The following is a 19730-nucleotide window of genomic DNA, read 5'->3' as shown; positions in this document are numbered from 1 at the left end:
AGAGCACAGAGTAGAAGCGGTGACTGTTGTGGAGCAGGAAGTAGCAAAGATCAGTAAGGATGAAGTGAGGAAGACGTTGAAGAGGATGAAGAGTGGAAAGGCAGTCGGTCCTGACGACATACCTGTGTAGGGATGGAAGTATTTAGGAGAGGTGGCAGTAGAGTTTTTGACTTGGCTACTTAAGATCTTTGAGAGTGAGAGGATGCCTGAGGAATGGAGGAGAAGTGTACTGGTGCTCATTTTTAAGAACAAGGGAGACGTGCAGAGTTGTGGAAACTACAGAGGAATAAAGCTGATGAGTCACACAATGAAGTTATGGGAAAGAGTAGTGGAGGCTAGGCTGAGGTCAGAAGTGAGCATTTGTGAGGAGCAGCAGTATGGTTTCATGCCAAGAAAGCGTAGCACAGATGCAATATTTGCTTTGAGAATGCTGATGGAGAAGTAAAGAGAAGGCCAGAAGGAGCTGCATTGTGTCTTTGTAGATTTGGAAAAAGCATATGACAGGGTGCCGAGAGAGGAGCTGTGGTTTTGTATGAGAACGTCTGGAGTGGCAGAGAAGTATGTTCGAGTGGTGCAGGACATGTATGAGAGCTGTAAGACAGTGGTGAGGTGTGCTGTAGGTGTGACAGAGGAGTTCAAGGTGGAGGTGGTACTGCACCAAGGATCGGCTTTGAGCCCCTTCTTGTTTGCTGTGGTAATGGACAGGCTGACAAATGAGGTTAGACAGGAATCTCCGTGGACCATGATGTCTGCCGATGACATTGTCATCTGTAGTGAGAGCAGGGAGCAAGTGGAGGAAAATCTAGAGGGGTGGAGGTTTGCTCTGGAAAAGAGTGGAATGAAGGTTAGCCACAGTGAAACAGAGTACATGTGTGTAAATGAGAGGGACTCAAGTAGAACGGTGAGGTTACAGGGAGTAGAGGTGAAGAAGGTGGAGGATTTTTAGTACCTAGGGTCAACAGTCCAGAGCAAGGAGTGACGAGGATGAGTAAGATCAGGAATGAGTACATCAGAGGAGGGACAGCTCATGTTAGATATTTTGGAGAAAAAGCCAGGGAAGCCAGATTGAGTTGGTTTGGACAAGTTCAGAGGAGGGACAATGAATACATTGGTAAAAGGATACTGAGGTTAGAGCTGCAAGGAAGGAGGCCTAGAGGAAGACCAAAGAGGAGGTTCTTGGATGTAGTGAAGCAGGACATGAGGGTAGTTGGTGTGGTTGAGGAGGATACAGAGGATAGGGTTAAATGGAGGCAGACGATTTGCTGTGGCAACCACTGAAGAGAGCAGCTGAAAGGAAAAGAAGAAGATTGGTAATGTGAATGGAATTCGGATGTACTACATCTGGCATGTTGATGTTGTCACGTGTCATGCGTTGCAACTGTGCAACTATTTAAAGAACCAACTCTACTGCATGGCATTGTTTTAATTCTGTTCAATGTTCTAATCTCATTAAACTGCTTAACAATGGATTTCTCCGTTAAAAAAGTAGTGTTAACAAGCTGATGTCCAGCATTAGCTTGATCTGCTCAAAAATGATTAAACATCTTTTTACAGGTGATTCACAAAATCATCTCATTGATTTACATTATTTAAACTTTCAATAAGTCAAAGGTTTTAGATTATGTTAAACAAGTACAATTTAACCACAATGAACTGTCCATTTTTTATATTAAAGAATTAATGCAAACAAACCTACTTGTATTATAATTTATTCCCTAACCCAATGAGAATCGATAAGGAATCTAGTCCATAAGTGAGAATCCAAATTGAGGGATCTTGTAGTTAGTTCTATAACACGTACATGTTTTTCATAATGTGTTTGCAAGTCTTTTGACACTCTTCAGGTCTTCTGATTCGGGTTTTCTTTTTTTTTTTTTTGTATCTGTGTTTTGTAATTGGTGCTGCTTATCTTGGCCAGATCTCCCTTACAAGAGAGGTTTGGACCCTCCTTGAAAAATAAAGGTTAAATAAATAAAGATACAGTAAAAGTAATGGCACTGTTTACAGTTTTCTGGTTTTCTGCATAAATTAGTCATGAAATATGATCTGATCTTCATCTAAGTCACAAATATCAACAAACAACAAACTATTTCTAAGCTGATAAAACAAAGTCATGATATTTCCACAGCATCTGTATAGGGTTGAGGTCTGGGCTCTGACTGGGCAAGGTTGATCCTATGTCTCTGAAGCCATTCTGCAGTAGATTTATTTTGATTTTTAGGTGTCATTGTCCTGCTGCATCACAAAGTTTCTTCTGAACTTCAGTTTGTGGACAGCCACCCTGGCATTATCCTACAGGATCCTACTGGTAATTCACTGTCCCCTCCACAATATCAAGGTCCAGGTCCAGAAGCAGCAAAGCAGTCCCACTTAATGATTAGTATGTACTTAGTTATTTCTGGGTAAAATGAAATAAAATAATTTTACTTGTACTTTAGGTGCTGGCATTAATACAGGTATAGGAGTCAAAACTTTGAATTGGAAATCCAGCTAAAGCTCTTTCTTATTCTTTGAATTTGTTTTTCTGACCAACGCTACCCAGAGAAAGAAAACATCCTGAGAGGTGCACAGAAGTGCAGGAGGTGGAAAGGCACATGAATTGATTAATCGTATCTTGTATTGTATCAGGAAAGAGCGACTCTGAATGTTTGAAAGCTGAACCAGAAGCACTTAAAAACTATGACTGGCAGAACCTGAAATCCTATGTTTATAATAGTATTTTGACTTACAAAAGGAAAATGCAGCATAAATATTGTGGAGAAAACCAACTCAGTGGTCTTGCAATTTTTGTTTACTTTCACATTGCCATAGCAAAACATAATGCATATGTTGTAAAGCTCTACTGACCATGTTGACTGTCTGATTGTTTTGAAGTTGAATGACTTTAAGATGTGTATATAATAACAAAACTGGGGGTAGTGTACCTGCTTTTTGTCAGACCTATATAGCACCTTTAGAAAGGCTGGTCACCGCAAGTGATGAACAAAAAGTTTCTCCCATCCAGCATGGAAACGTGGGTGTGTGTGCGTATCGAGCAGATCCCATCTCCAAACCAAGCATCTATTTGCTGAGCCTACAGTGTCCTTCAAACAGCATCAATGCTTCAATGCTTGGTAATGTAGTAGTGTTCCTTTATTCTACCTATATTTAACTGGAGCTTTTAAAAAGTAGCAGCAGTTGTATCCTGAGGCGAAAAATCACACACAAAGACAACCAATAGGGCAGTTTTGTGTAACTTTTAGCATCTTTCAATACAATCCTAGAGAACAAATTCATGTAACTTTTCCCAGTGTATTATATATAATATATATTATTGCAGCTCACAATATGAAATTATTGCATAGAAGAGACAACCCTGATGACTTTGATAAATCTCAAAATCTAAATGCGTATAGATTTTGAAGTTTTTGGGTATTTAATGATAATTGCCCTGTCTTTTGCCTTTTTGGTTATAGACTAAGAGATTTTTGACTTGAGGGTGGTAGTAAACAAGATGCTCTGGTAAAACTGACTGACAAAATGGCATTCGAAAACAGAAACAGGTTTACAGGTTGTTCCTCTGCTCGCAGGTGGTCAAAAATCGATTATTACTGCTTTAAGATTTATCCTTTAGGATTAACAGTGTCCACAAAAACGGAATATTAGAACTGTCTCTGAAATGAAGTGTGAAACCAGGCAGACTGATTTTGGCCAATGTTCACAATGATGCTACCGCTGGGTGAGCGCGCATCCGTGTCAGTTTGCACTCTGCCCAGTAGGTGGGTCTTGACGCTCGGAGGATGCAGCCTTTCTCTCTCTCTGCATCCCCATCTCTTTCTGTGTCTCTCCACCATTCCCAGCGCCTGGTACCAGCAACAGTGCTAGAGACAGAGGGAGAGAGAGGGGGAGAGTGGGAAGAGATATGGAGGAATGACATAAAACGATGCAGAGAGAGGAAAAGAAGAGAAAGAGAACCAGACCTCAGACCCCTTAATGCCATTATTGCCTACCTGGAATATTTTCGGATTTTTCCTCCTTATTCTCCTCAGCGGTGTTTTTAATCGAACAGGAGAGGCGTGACTGGCATCAGCAAAATCACTGACAAATCTACATGTCACAAACTCATACGTATGGATTCTCACGGAAATGCAGAGAAATGTGTTTTTTAATTTTAACATTTGGACTCTAGTTGAGACAAATAAGGTGACAACACCGGTTACGGTTTCATACACCCAGATAAGCGCGGAGCTGACTTTGAGCAGGAGGATTTTAGTGGGTTTTTTTTTTTTTTTTTTTTACTGCTGCTGTGCTGCAAAGTTGAGAATCTGGGGATTTGAATCGTGACAGCATGGATGGATTCGGTGCGTTATCTGGCGCATTCTGCGTCCGTCGCTCTCCCAGGATATGGTGCTGCTGGAAGGTGTTTTTTCTGCTCAGTCTCTTCTTTCACAACTACCTGAGCTCCTTGCTGGACTGTCCGCCCACCTGCACCTGCTTGCCCACAGAGATCTACTGCAATAAATCCGACAACAGTAAATTCTTCCCGTTGCTGTCCTTCCAGGGCGCCGGGAGCGTCGGGAACAATACTGGGAGCATCGAGGACCTTTTCCAGAACATCACCTCCATGTAAGTGCTTACTGCTGCTTCACATCAAACCTCTAACAACCCTGCTATGTGTTTTCGAGAGCTGCTTGTGTAGATACATCACAACTGTGGGTACACGGATTTTGTTTGCTGACTTTTTTTTGTTTTTTTAAATCAATAGATTTGCCTAGAAATTGAGCACACCTTCCACTTTATATGCAGAATAAAGGGAATCCTCTATGGGTTAGTATCATGAGAAATGCTTCCCCAGTTCGGCAAAAAGGAGATATCCGTGCTTTAAACGGGTAAATTAGGTAAAAGTCCTCCCTTAAAAAGCTTACCATTCAGTGTGAAGGTTCCTCATTGTGCATTTAAATGTTATCTTAATTTGAAATGTCTAAAAGGGTCAAATATTGAATGAGATGCAATGCTGTGATCTCAACGCAGCAGATTACTTTGTTAAAGAGCAGAGTAAACCATGATCCTGGCCATCTGTACAAGCCAAAAATGTTTTTAACTGAGAGACTGTGAATTTAGGTACCTCACAATGATGGGAAATTCATTTGAAAACACTGCATAAATGTCGTTTAAGTAACTCAAGATACATTTCTGGAAACAGGCAGTCCTTTCTTGGTCAGTTTGGCTTTCACCAAAATTACTTGTACATCATTTGAATCACTTCATATACATAAACACTGTACACTGGAAAAGCCTTCATTGGCCTTTTTGCTGGGAATGAGCATTGTAAGATGATTTAAGAGACCAACTTCTTAAGCAAAGCAGAATAAGCACTGTATGATTCTTTTCCCTTGAAGTATTATATCTCACTTGCTGCAGTATCTTGCTCAATACCTTATTTTTTTTATCCTGTGATGGCAGAGAACAGCGCAGCCTGAGAAGTAATGAGCCCAGATATCTCCAAGTAGCCGCTTCATTGGATGATAAAAGCAGTCATGATTCACATACAAATCAAAGTGTGTTCAACCAGCAGATGTTAATAGCACTGAAGCTGGTGGCATTGCTCTCCAAAGTTAGAGTTACTGTATCTGATAAAACATGTTAGCTCAAGGTCTAATGATTCCCATTATTCAGGTATCAGATCCACTTTCCAACATACTGTGACATTACACCAGCCGGAGCAACATGCTGCACTCACAGTGGCACAGTTATTTTGATCAGAAGGTCCAAAGTTATTACACCGTCTTGTCCCAAGTTGCATTTTTTATTTCATGTCACAGAGTGTCACTAGTGGCATTTTCACTTGTTCAGCTACTCTTCTGGCATTTTATTCTCTTGAGTGTCTGTAGCATAATTTCAGATTTGTTAAAAAAGTAACTTTGTTTAGAAAAGTGTTGTATATTCAAGCCACAATGAAAACATCAAAGCAGTCTAAGTTATACAAATCAGGTGGGTGTCTGTCTGCACTGTTTGTAGAATTACTAAAAATGTTTCTACTGACAAAGTACAAGTGAAACTTGTATAAAGTATAAATTAATCATATTTAAATACTAACAGCATGTTATTAATAGTTTGGTTATGACCAAAAAACAAAATCTGACACCAAAATATGCATTTCCAGTAGCATGAGCTAATGAGAAATAACAGCGTGATTGCACCATAATAATGTCTGAGTGTTGTCTGAGGTTGAGTTCACTTTATTGTATAGCTGGGCTTTGGTGGCATGAAATTAGAAAACAATCTTGACAGCATGTCAGGATAAAAGATCAACTGTTTTTATATTAATTTCCTTTTAGCCGCCATGTAGAAGTGTGTGTGCATGAATGTATGTTTGCTGTGAGGAATTTTCCACACCCAGCACTTAGAGGGTATAGTCCATCAGATCTTTGTTGTGGAAAGAATTGGGGCTGGTTGCCATTATATCCTTGTGCTCTCTGTTCCATATTCTCTTATTTAGCAAAATATTACAAACACACACACACACACACACACACACGCTGTCACTTTTCTATCTCCCACTGCATTTTGCATCTCACCAACACTGGCAGTCTGAGTGTGAAAGCTTTAGATCTGAGCTGTCACTGACTCCTTGAAAAGTAAAATTCCCTCAGCATCTCAGCCTTGGCCTTGTACACGTTTTCTTATTTTGTGTGAATTCAGCCTTGTTTCTGATGACAGTGAAACAAAAACCTTCGTGTTTCTGCGCGGTGACTTATAACACATGGGGAACTTAGGCTTAGTAGAATTTGCATCAATTGCAGAAGAAAATTTATGGTATTTTATTTATGAATGAAAATTAGTATCTAAATAATGAATTAGTAAACTGACTGAAAATATAATAATTTCATTCTTCTGCAAAAATTACAAAATTAATTATTATTAAATTAATTATAATAGTAAAGATAATGCACGACTGACAATAAACAAAAAAGGCAGACGACATGATCGATGCAATGGATTAATTTTCTGCAGCGAGATTCAAGTTTGTATGATAAAGTGATTTTTTAAAAAAATAGTAAAAAATAGTCTGAAAAGCTAATAACCATTTTCTTGGGGTTGTACGGTAGTCTTTTATTACTGTCCTGTAAACAAGCCTTTGCGTACATCATGTAGTCTTTACACTGCTGTGTTAAGTTTGGCAGTTGGCACTTTTTCCAAAGTCCTTCTCAAATGTTTTAGTTGGTAAAAAAAAGTCTTTCTTCAAAAAAAGGATTTCTTTGTTCTTGAAAAGGTTTTTCACTCCTGCTGTCTGATACTGTGTCACGCAAGGCATCGCATCACAGTGCACTGGGCTCACACAGAAAAGAATAAAGCAACTCTAACTGTAAAATTGTTGCATGGAGAAGAATCATTCATCATTCATTCATTATGTATACACGCTCATTCCTAATTAGGGTCACGGGGATCTGCTGGAGCCTATCCCAACTCTCTTTGGGTGAAAGGCAGGAGTACACCCTGGGCAGGTCACCAGTCCATCGCAAAGCCTGGAGAAGAATCAGATTTTCAAAAAAATCATTAACATGGGTGCAGAGAAAAACAAGAAAAAATTGAAAAGCTAGAGAGACCCTATGTGTGATAGACTTAGTTTGTGAGGACAAAACCTTACTTCATTATTGAACTATTTTACTCCAAGAGTTTTTGAAGAAAAAACGAAGCTGCTGTGGCAGTCATTCCCAACTCCTGTTTCCACCCACCACTGTGTGTAGGACAGAGAAACACGGGCTGCTGCTATACTAAGTGCTTGTTTCTTACGCTAGTCACAGAGACTTTAGTGAAATGAGCAGAAAACCCAAAAATGAGAGGCCCTGTGATAAGGAAGCTTTGTCTTTATTTAATGACTGGAGAAAAAAAGAGGGAGAGTGTCATGAAACACAGAAAGATAGAGTGCATTAGAAGAAAACCTGTGTGTAGTGGGTTCAAGAGCAAGAGTAGAAATAAAAATGAGAAGAAAACAACAAATAAGAAGAGAGAAAGGAAGTAAGGAAGAAATGGACAGCATGAGGGAAGGTACTAGGCTGTTTAAAATTGGAACTGCTTACATGGACAGCAACCTGTCCACACACATACACACATGCTTTCTTTTTTTTCTTTTTCTGACTGAAACAAATTACCGTGCTGTATTTTGTGCCTCCATTAAGATGTGACATTTAGCAGTTAGAATGTTCAGTGAGGTGCTGCAGTTCCAGGGTTAATACTTGTATTTGTCATTGTGACCTCTCTCTAATGGTCACTGCTTAATATACATAACAAGTTCAGTTTGTTTGTTTATGCTGCAGTGGTGACACAAGTGGTAGTTTCCCTTTAAAACAGCTCTTCTGTCATTAATCCTGTTCAGTCCCCTAACAGTGATCTGAATACTTTTTTTTTGGTTTTTTTTTTCAAAATGAATGGTTCAGTTCATTTTACTGAGACAACTTCAGTTATGCTGGTAGTAGTGTTGGCACGATACTAAAATGATGACTTTGATATCAATACGTGCCTAAGTGTCAGAAAAAACTAAGCCATCAGGAAAAAAGTTATGGAATAATAGATGACAGAACATGGACCTTAATAAACACAAAACAAAGAAAAAATACTTTGACAGTGTCAGTGCCATGGAGAACGTAAAAAAGAACTCTTATTTAAACTGTCATTCAAGTCTCGATTCTAGTATCAGTACATTGTGCAACACTAGTAGGTACAGTAGTTGACATCGCCACAGTGTTGTCAGTGATGGACGTCTTGATGCAGGTGTCATATCCTCTAACGTAGCACAGTCTTGTCCAGGTTAAGTATTACAGTGTGCCTTGACATTCGCTGAGGTTATTTTCCTGGAAAGGATTGGTGCCTCCTCCTAACTAACAGTTGGGAGGAGTGACAAGTACAGGTGGGTGTCATCAACATGGCAGTGACAGAAAAAGCCAAGTGTATGAGTGTGAAGGAGGAAAAGAATTGCGCCCAGGACTGGGCCTTGTGGAACTCCTGATACTGAACCAAATATATCAGGGGGTTCGCAACCCGGCTTTTCTGTGTGGAGTTTGCATGTTCTCCCCGTGCTTGCATGGGTTTACTCCGGGTACTCCGGTTTCCTCCCACAGTCCAAAAACATGCATGTTATGTTGATTGGTGAAACTAAAATTGCCTGTAGGAGTGAGTGTGAGTGTGTGAAGTTGTCTGTCTTGGCGATGGACTGGTGACCTGTCCAGGGTGTACCCCTTTCACCCAAGAGAGAGCTGGGATAGGCTCCAGCAGATCCCCGTGACCCTGGCTTTCAGGAAAAAAGCGGGTATAGAAGATGGATGGATGGATGGATGGTTTGGTTTACTTTCCCACATATCAGAAGCGGTTTAAGGTCATTTCACAACAATAGTCTACAAGGAGTTTCAAGATGTCAGTGAAGACTTTATTCATCCCCGAAGGTAGATTAGTCTTGTAGTTAATTTGTAAGTCAGTAGTGAGAGTAGTCAGTAATTAATTGTCATCTGCCATCGGTTAAGGTCTTGTAATGGCTACATGCAATATCCCGCATAGCTATGTCTGAAACAATCTTAATTATTTAACCTGTCCCAAATCTAACTCGCTCCATATGAAGGTGTGCCAGCAGCTGACACAATACTATGCTTCTGGAGGAAAAGGTAATGTTACAGTTTCTTTTGTTTGTAAAGAGCTTCTGCAGCTGCTTGGAAGATCCACTGCTGCCAACTTCGCCACTAAAGGCTCAAAAATTTCCTCTACTGACTGTCTAAGACTTGTTGCCTTGTTTCAAGTTTATGCTTAGCCAACCAGACACAGGATAGGAGTGGGTCACAGCAGATGCACACATGGACCTGCCGTCATGACAGGGTGACAGTTTGGCTTTCAATTTGAATTTTGACACCAAAAACAGCATGGTGACAATGCTTGTAAAATGAATTGCAAATTAAATAAGAAGCCAAAAAACAAAACCCTTCCATACTTAAAGAGTGTAAAGAAACTAAATAGGCATGGCAATATGACATGCAATTTATTTATGTTTTATTTAAAATTTCAAACAAAAACATTCAAAGTAAATTTAGTATCAATTTGCCACCTTGCATATTGAATTACCAATTATAAAATGAATTGCAAATTAAAGAAAGAAACCAATAAAACCTTCCACACTTTGAGTATAAAGATGATGCTGTAGTGTTTTTGATTGAAATCACAAGAAGCCTTTGTCCCATTGTGCCACCTTCATTTATTTGCCCCACTCTGGACATGCACATTATTTTGCAGTAATATAATGTATGTATATCTTTGTTTTGTATTTGCTTTGATTTGTAGGCAAAAATGAATTGCAAACTTGTTAACATTAAATAGCTAGATTTATCTATAGTAGTATTTTTTCCCACTGCTGGCAGCACATTTTAGACCTACTAATGTACCTTGACTTAAAGGCCCGTTCTCAGCTTATCACGAATGTGGGCTTTTTACATGAATGCACATTTCGCCTCCAGTTAGAAGAACATTTGTTTCACATACTGTATATTTCTTTTCTATCACTAGGTAAAGATGATGTCACAGGTAAATTTTTTTTCAGTTATGTTTATGCATCAGGAATAAGGAATCAGCAACTTTTGAATCAATCTGATGACACTTGCCAGATTTGGCAGACAATTCTTAACTCACAGTTTACTTAATAGAGTTACTATTTACAAGGGTAAGTATGATTCAAGATTTTTTTTGGAGATAAATAACACATTAAAACCCTGCAATCATATCTTATACTGTTAGTGGCTATTATATATGCAAAATAGCATTTATCATTTGCAGTGAACATATTGCAACTGAATCACCTTAAATAGTTTTTATCCAGTAGCTGCTTACCAAGGCCAAACAGTCCTCCTAAAACACTGAAAACAAAACCGTGTGTATTCTTTTTTTTCTTGATATAGGTAACACAGCTGTTTATGAAACACATTATGACAGAATGTCAATGAGTGAGGATCAATTCTATGCAGATGTCAATATTAAAATACTGTCAATTATGAAAATGAGGAGGCTGTCAATATTTTTTTTCAGTAATGCATTAAACACTGTCTTAGAATGTCAATAGTTTCTGAAATTATGGATCAGTTCAACATATAAGGTCAGTGAACTGATGTGTTTTCATAAGGATAAAAGCACTGGCTGCAAAGTGGGCTTGTACTAAATGCGCCCCTTAGATCAGTTTTTGGTGTTGATATAGAGCAAACACAATCACAGAACTAAACTGTTGTCTTTTGTCACTCATTTTGTTTATAGCCAGTTCAGACTTCATTGTAGCAATGTTCCCAGATCTCAGAGAAATAATGGGCAAACTATGCAAACTTGATGTTGTAATAAACTGGCAATATCCCTTACCCTACAGTGCTCTTTTCCTTCACTGTATAGACAGATGTGCAGTGTGTGGATTGTTGGTGGAAGATTCTCTAATCTGAACATGTGCATCTATTCATGACTTTATTGCACAGATGTGAGCACAGCAATGAATCACTTCCCACTACTACTCCTACTACTGCTTCTTGCTCTGTGTGGGTAATTAATAGATCTATTTTTTCATGTATTGATGTGGTGATTCGTATATTTAATAAAGAAGGAGAAAAAGGGGGAAAAAAGCCTGCACAAGGCAAAATAGAAACTTGTAGAAAAGCTTGTGTGGTTTATTTACACCTCAATGAAAAAGTTGTTTGGATAATTAGGTCATGTCTAATTGGGAAGTTTTTGAAATGTTCTGGAAGTGTAAGAGGGCGAATGATCACTCTGTGATTTACTCTACATAGGTAACATGTTTACCAGAAATCTATTCATCATCAATCCATTAACCCATCCATCCATCCAACCACCCATGCCCTTCACTGTGGCAGTGAAAACGTTTGCTCTAGTAAAATGTAGGTTGAGAAACTAAACGGAACAAAATGGGTTTGTCTTATTTGAATAAAATGGGATCAATAAGCATTGTGCTGCAGTGTACAGTACAACAGGGTATGGCAGGGTGTGTCATGCCTGGCTCAGATGAGACGTCCATCCATTTTCTATACCCGCTTATTCCTTAACCAGGGTCACAGGGATCTGCTGGAGCCTATCCCAGCTCTCTTTCGGGTGGAAGGCAGCGGTACACCCTGGACAAGTCACCAGTCCATCACAGTGAGACATCTAAAATGAGATACTTTTTCATAAAGAATATTTAAGATGGTAAGAATGAATGAGACAAGGAAGTGACTAAGAAGTAAAAGAAAGAGAGCAGGAGGATAGGCTTGCAGTCTTTTCTGAATATGTAAAGAGAAGCAGAAGTAAGGGCAGAAAAATCGCCAGTATTATCTTGGAAAATAAAAGGGTTAAGTGGGGAACAAAAGCAGAAGCAGAGATGTAAACTCAAAATAGGACTTGGTCTCCTCCATATGCCCAGTGCCTATCCTCCACCAAGGCCACCTCCACCTGAAGCTGATCTCAACTCTAGGGCTGACCATCCACATAAGGGCTCTGACTGGGAAGGGGAAGACAAACCAACCTACTCTCAGACTAACCTCCCTTGCACTGACTTCTGGCAAGACATAGACTGGAAAACATGCAAAGTTTACCTGTTCCTCTAACTTTTTAATTTTCACTGTGTGACTTTGCACATAATAAATCTTTAAGTTTTGTGCTGGATTTTGGCAGTTTGAACATGTATACACAGGAAAATCACCAGTGTTACATCAACACTAAAATGTATTAATATGTGAATAGTGAAAACATATAAACACACACACACACACACATATATATATATATATATATATATATATATATATATATATATATATATATATATGTCTATATATATATATATATATATATATATATATATATAAGCAAAGTCGGTTGAGGTAAGGGTTAACAATAGTGTAACCCTGAAAGCGTTCATACCTGGACTGCTGACGGGTTTAAACGTTTTTCTTTTAATATGCCGAAGAGAACTTGAATCCAGAATGAGTGCAGGTCTTTCTAAGTCGCCGAATCCGTCGACCTGGAATCTGCTCCTCTAAAAGAAATCCCAGATATTCTGGTGGACCCACGCACCATGAATACATATATATATATATATATATATATATATACATATACATATACATATACATATATACACACATATATATATTGGCCACAGAATACATTCCACCACCAAGGAGCAGTACCCTGCCTGGAGAAGGAGGTTAGAGGCAAAAATAAGGGCAACACGGAGAGAAGTCAGCCAACTATCAGAACTGCAGAGAAGGGGGATGAAGTTGGGTAAGAAATACAGCAGGCTGTCCATACCAGAGGCCCTGGAGACTGCCAAACAACGACTCACAGCCCTGGCCACACGCCTGAAGAGGTACACCAGAGAAATAGAAGCACGGAGAATAAACAGGATGTTCTCCACCGAACCATCCAAGGTGTACTCTCAGTGGGAGGGCAGTAACACGAGGGCAGACCCACCAAGGCTGGAGACTGAACAATACTGGAAAGACATATGGGAGAGGGAGGCATCACATAACACCAGTGCCCAGTGGCTGGCAGACCTGAGAGCAGACCACAGCAACCTCCCTGAACAAGAACCAGTAACCATCGCAACGGCAGATATCCGAGAAAGGGTCTCCAACATGAAGAACTGGACAGCACCAGGGCCTGACATGATCCACACCTACTGGCTAAAGAAGCTAACTACCCTCCATGAACGCCTGGCAGCTCAAATGAACCAGCTGCTAATGGATGGGACTCACCCAGAGTGGCTAACTGAAGGCAGGACAGTCCTGATCCTGAAGGACCCCCAAAAGGGAGCAGTCCCATCCAACTACCGTCCGATAACCTGCCTCTGCACAACCTGGAAGCTCCTGTCGGGCATCATAGCGGCTAAGATGAGTAGGCACATGGCTCAATACATGAGCGGGGCCCAGAAAGGAATAGGTAAGGACACCAGGGGAGCAAAACACCAACTACTGGTGGATAAAGCGGTCGCTCGAGACTGTAAGACCAGGCAGACCAACCTGTGCACCGCCTGGATTGACTACAAGAAAGCCTATGACTCAATGCCTCACACATGGATCCTGGAATGCCTGGAGCTGTACAACATCAATAGGACCCTAAGAACCTTCATAAGGAACTCAATGGGACTGTGGAAAACAACCCTAGTAGCCAACCTCAAGCCAATAGCACAAGTCTCCATCAAGTGCGGCATCTACCAAGGAGATGCTCTGTCCCCGCTGCATAGGCCTGAACCCCCTCAGCCAGATCATCACTAAGACTGGCTTCGGATACCGACTGCGAAATGGGGCAACCATCAGCCACCTCCTGTACATGGATGACATCAAGCTGTATGCCAGGACTGAACGAGACATCGACTCACTGATCCATACCACCAGGATATACAGCAACGACATTGGAATGTCATTCGGACTGGACAAGTGTGGTCGAATGATAACAAAGAGAGGGAGAGTTGTCAGGACTGAAGGAGTTGAACTCCCAGAAGGCAGCATAGCGGATGTTAAGGGCAGCTACAAGTACCTTGGAATCCCACAGGCAAATGGGAACCAGGAAGAAGCCGCAAGGAAAGCAGCCACAGCCAAATACCTACAGAGGGTAAGGCAAGTCCTAAGAAGTCAGCTAAATGGGAAGAACAAGGTCCAAAGCCATCAACACCTACGCCCTGCCGGTCATCAGATACCCCGCTGGCATAATAAGCTGGCCAAAAGAGGACATAGAAGCCACTGATGTCAAGACAAGGAAGCTCCTCACAATGCATGGAGGACTTCACCCCAAATCCAGCATCCTGAGACTGTACGCTAAGAGGAAGGAAGGAGGCCGGGGACTGGTGAGTGTCAGAGCCACCATCCAAGATGAAGCGGCCAAGATCCATGAGTACATCAGGAAGATGGCCCCAAGCGATGGAATACTTAGTGAATATCTCAGGCAACAGAAGCCCGATGCAGAGGACGAAGAGCAAGAACCATCATGGCAGGACAAACCCCTGCACGGCATGTACCACCGACAGATACAAGAAGTGGCTGATATCGAAAAGTCCTACCAGTGGCTGGAAAAAGCTGGACTGAAAGACAGCACAGAGGCACTGATCGTAGCGGCACAAGAACAGGCCCTGAGCACAAGATCGATAGAGGCCGGGATCTACCACACCAGGCAGGACCCCAGGTGCAGGCTGTGCAAAGATGCCCCTGAGACAATCCAGCACATAACAGCAGGTTGTAAGATGCTAGCAGGCAGAGCGTACATGGAACGCCATAACCAAGTGGCCGGCATAGTGTACAGGAACATCTGTGCCGAGTATGGGCTGGAGGTCCCAAGGTCAAAATGGGACACACCTCCAAAGGTGAGGGAGAATGACCGAGCTAAGATCCTGTGGGACTTCCAGATACAGACCGACAAACAGGTGATGGCTAACCAACCAGACATAGTAGTGGTGGACAAACAACAGAAGAAAGCCGTAGTGGTAGATGTAGCAATCCCAAGTGACAGCAACATCAGAAAGAAGGAACATGAGAAGCTGGAGAAATACCAAGGGCTTAAAGAAGAGCTAGAAAAGATGTGGAAGGTGAAGGCAACAGTGGTCCCCGTGGTAATCGGCACCCTCGGGGCTGTGACCCCCAAACTGGGAGAGTGGCTCCAACAGATCCCAGGAACAACATCAGAGATCTCAGTCCAGAAGAGCGCAGTGCTAGGAACAGCTAAGATACTGCGAAGAACCCTCAAACTCCCAGGCCTCTGGTAGAGGACCCGAGATTGAGGAAGACACACCACCCATAGGGGTGAGACGGGAATTTATTTTTTTTTTTGTATACATATACATATATACACACATATATATACATATATATATATATATATATATACATATATACATATATATATATACACATATATACATATATATATATAGGAAGGAAGGAGGCCGGGGACTGCTGAGCGTCAGAGCCACCATCCAAGATGAAACAGCCAAGATCCATGAGTACATCAGGAAGATGGCCCCAAGCGATGGAATACTTAGTGAATATCTCAGGCAACAGAAGCCCGATGCAGAGGAAGAACCATCATGGCAGGACAAACCCCTGCACGGCATGTACCACCGACAGATACAAGAAGTGGCTGATATCAAAAAGTCCTACCGGTGGCTGGAAAAAGCTGGTCTGAAAGACAGCACAGAGGCACTGATCATAGCAGCACAAGAACAGGCCCTGAGCACAAGATCGATAGAGGCTGGGGTCTACCACACCAGGCAGGACCCCAGGTGCAGGCTGTGCAAAGATGCCCCTGAGACAATCCAGCACATAACAGCAGGTTGTAAGATGCTAGCAGGCAGAGTGTACATGGAACGCCATAACCAAGTGGCCGGCATAGTGTACAGCAACATCTGTGCCGAGTATGGGCTGGAGGTCCCGAGGTCAAAAAAATGGGACACACCTCCAAAGGTGAGGGAGAATGACCGAGCTAAGATCCTGTGGGACTTCCAGATACAGACCGACAAACAGGTGATGGCTAACCAACCGGACATAGTAGTGGTGGACAAACAACAGAAGAAAGCCGTAGTGGTAGATGTAGCGATCCCAAGTGACGGCAACATCAGAAAGAAGGAACATGAGAAGCTGGAGAAATACCAAGGGCTTAAAGAAGAGCTAGAAAAGATGTGGAAGGTGAAGGCAACAGTGGTCCCCGTGGTCATCTGCACCCTCGGGGCTGTGACCCCCAAACTGGGAGAGTGGCTCCAACAGATCCCAGGAACAACATCAGAGATCTCAGTCCAGAAGAGCGCAGTGCTAGGAACAGCTAAGATACTGCGAAGAACCCTCAAACTCCCAGGCCTCTGGTAGAGGACCCGAGATTGAGGAAGACACACACCACCCATAGGGGTGAGAAGGGGAGTTTTTTTTTTTTTTTTTATATATACATATATATATGTATAGTAGGACTGGAAACATTTACAAATAATCATAAATGAGAAGTTGCATATTTTTGAAGTGTGTACATTTTCTTCCATATGATAAGAGTCTAACATTACTACCCAGGCTGTGACTTACAGCGTGCCCCGAGAGGTGGGGGAGGGCGATGACATCAGATACCCTACTGCTGAGATTTTGGCAATGTTGGAAAGTAATGTAAGACAGAAAATAAACACAGAAACACTGACACACAGCTCAATATTGTACAGAACATTAGTTCACGTCAGTTTATAAGCTCTGCTGTGCTCTGCTCTCTTACAATGTTTGGGTTTTGTGTCTTGTTTTGTTGCTCAATCATCTAGCATGTCCATCAGTAAAAACAGATTGTCTTATTTGTAGGCTGTCGATTCTGAATCAATCATTGATCCGTTTGTTGTGTTCAAGGAGTCGCAGCTTTAAGCAGCCTAGAGCTTTATCTGCATTAACACAGTCTTTCCTTGTTTAATATTCATAGCTAAGGATTTACTTTGTCTGTGAAAAACGGTGCAAACAGTTGACTGTTTTACTCCTCTGGGACGTTTCCTGCCTGTGTACCAACATCAGCAACCATCTTAATACTTTATGCGTCTACGTGTGCGACACCAGATTCCTTCCCCTCCTCCCACAAATCAAGCAAAGTTCTGCTTTCAAGTCTAACGACAAAACAGAGATTCATTTTCCCTTGACTTCATAGAGACAATCATCCAACCCTCTTTCATTCAGTTCAGTTTTAATTGCATAGCACCAAATCACAGTACAATCGTATCAAGGCACTTTACAAAAAACAAAAAAACCCAACAAATCCCTTATGAGCAAGCACTTGACAACTGTGGAGAGGAAGAACTCCCGTTAACGGAAGAAAAAACCTCCAGCAGAACCGGGCTCAGTTTGGGCGACCATCTGCCTCGACCGGTTGGGGTGAGTGGATAGAGGAGAGAGAAAAGAACAGCAACAATAAACAATAAACAACAGGACCAAGGACACCTGCAGAAGGTACAGAGAGAGAGGGAGAGAGCACAAACTAGGGGAGAGAGAGCACAAAGTTAGTGGCATTCAATTCAAGTGAGTGTACAGTGGGTACGGAAAGTATTCAGACCCTTTTAAATTTTTCACTCTTTGTGTCATTGCAGCCATTTGCCAAAATCAAAAAAGTTCATTTTATTTCTCATTAATGTACACTCAGCACCCCATCTTGACAGAAAAAAACAGAAATGCAGAAATTTTTGCAAATTTATTAAAAAAGAAAAACTGAAATATCACATGGTCATAAGTATTCAGACCCTGTGCTCAGTATTGAGTAGAAGCACCTTTTGAGCTAGTACAGCCATGAGTCTTCTTGGGAATGATGCAACAAGTTTTTCACACCTGGATTTGGGGATCCTCTGCCATTCTTCCTTGCAGATCCTCTCCAGTTCTGTCAGGTTGGATGGTGAACGTTGGTGGACAGCCATTTTCAGGTCTCTCCAGAGATGCTCAATTGGGTTTAGGTCAGGGTTAATAAAGCCATAAAGCCCCGACTGGTGGAGGGCTGCAGTGATAGTTGACTTTGTGGAACTTTCTCCCATCTCCCTACTGCATCTCTGGAGCTCAGCCACAGTGATCTTTGGGTTCTTCTTTACCTCTCACCAAGGCTCTTCTCCCACGATTGCTCAGTTTGGCTGGACGGCCAGGTCTAGGAAGAGTTCTGGTCGTCCCAAACTTTTTCCATTTGAGGATTATGGAGGCCACTGTGCTCTTAGGAACCTTGAGTGCTGCAGAAATTCTTTTGTAACCTTGGCCAGATCTGTGCCTTGCCACAATTCTGTCTCTGAGCTCCTTGGGCAGTTCCTTCGACCTCATGATTCTCATTTGCTCTGACATGCACTGTGAGCTGTAAGGTCTTATATAGACAGGTGTGTGCCTTTCCTAATCAAGTCCAATCAGTTTAATTAAACACAGCTGGACTCCAATGAAGGAGCAGAACCATCTCAAAGAGGATCAGAAGAAATGGACAGCATGTGAGTTAAATATGAGTGTCACTGCAAAGGGTCTGAATACTTATGACCATGTGATACTTCAGTTTTTCGTTTTTAATAAATTTGCAAAAATTTCTACATTTCTGTTTTTTTCTGTCAAGATGGGGTGCTGAGTGTACATTAATGAGAAATAAAATGAACTTTTTTGATTTTGGCAAATGGCTGCAATGACACAAAGAGTGAAAAATTTAAAGGGGTCTGAATACTTTCCGTACCCACTGTAGAGAGAAAACGTGCAGTGTGACCAGGACGAAGAAAGGGATCCAGGGAGTATTGCCGAGTCCAATGACGATGTAGCAGATTTGGAAAAGCCAGACATTCCCCATCCATGGTCATATTTAATATAACTGTTCAGTGTCGGAATGAATGCTTCATGGTGAATGCGTTGTGTTTTGTACCGGCATTGTGCAGGTTGTTAATAAAAGAAGAGGAATTTCCTTTCCTTTTCTAAACTATTAGTTTTGTGGAGTTATCAAAAGACGTATTATGTATCACTGACGGCAAAAAAATACTTTTGCTTTTTACTTTTTTATTTGATTACATTTCAGACCCTGTACTTTCTTACTTTTACTTGAGAAAAGGAGTTGCATCAGTACTTCTTCTTTTTTCACACAAGTATCTGTACTTCTACTTAAGTATAGAATATGAGATGCCACTTTGTCCATCACACTACTGAAGATTTAGAAAACACCTAGAGATAAATGTGTAAAAAGAGGAAAGAGCAATAAAACTAAAGGCAGTAAACACTTCCAGAGACATGAAATTGAAA

The 19730-nt window shown here is 41.3% G+C and overlaps 1 protein-coding gene across 1 annotated transcript in view; it reads left to right on the top strand.

Moving 5' to 3' along the window:
• Nucleotides 1-4327: 4327 nt before the first annotated feature.
• Nucleotides 4328-19730, top strand: part of LOC113132990 (NT-3 growth factor receptor-like) — a 168795-nt gene continuing 153392 nt past the window's right edge. Inside the window, exon 1 of the mRNA XM_026311483.1 lies at nt 4328-4605. Coding sequence (XP_026167268.1) covers nt 4328-4605 — 278 coding nt within the window. The remainder of the gene's footprint in view (nt 4606-19730) is intronic.

Source organism: Mastacembelus armatus, chromosome 6, assembly GCF_900324485.2.
Source record: "Mastacembelus armatus chromosome 6, fMasArm1.2, whole genome shotgun sequence".
Classification (NCBI taxonomy): domain Eukaryota; kingdom Metazoa; phylum Chordata; class Actinopteri; order Synbranchiformes; family Mastacembelidae; genus Mastacembelus; species Mastacembelus armatus.
This window is presented reverse-complemented; position numbering and strand designations above follow the sequence as displayed.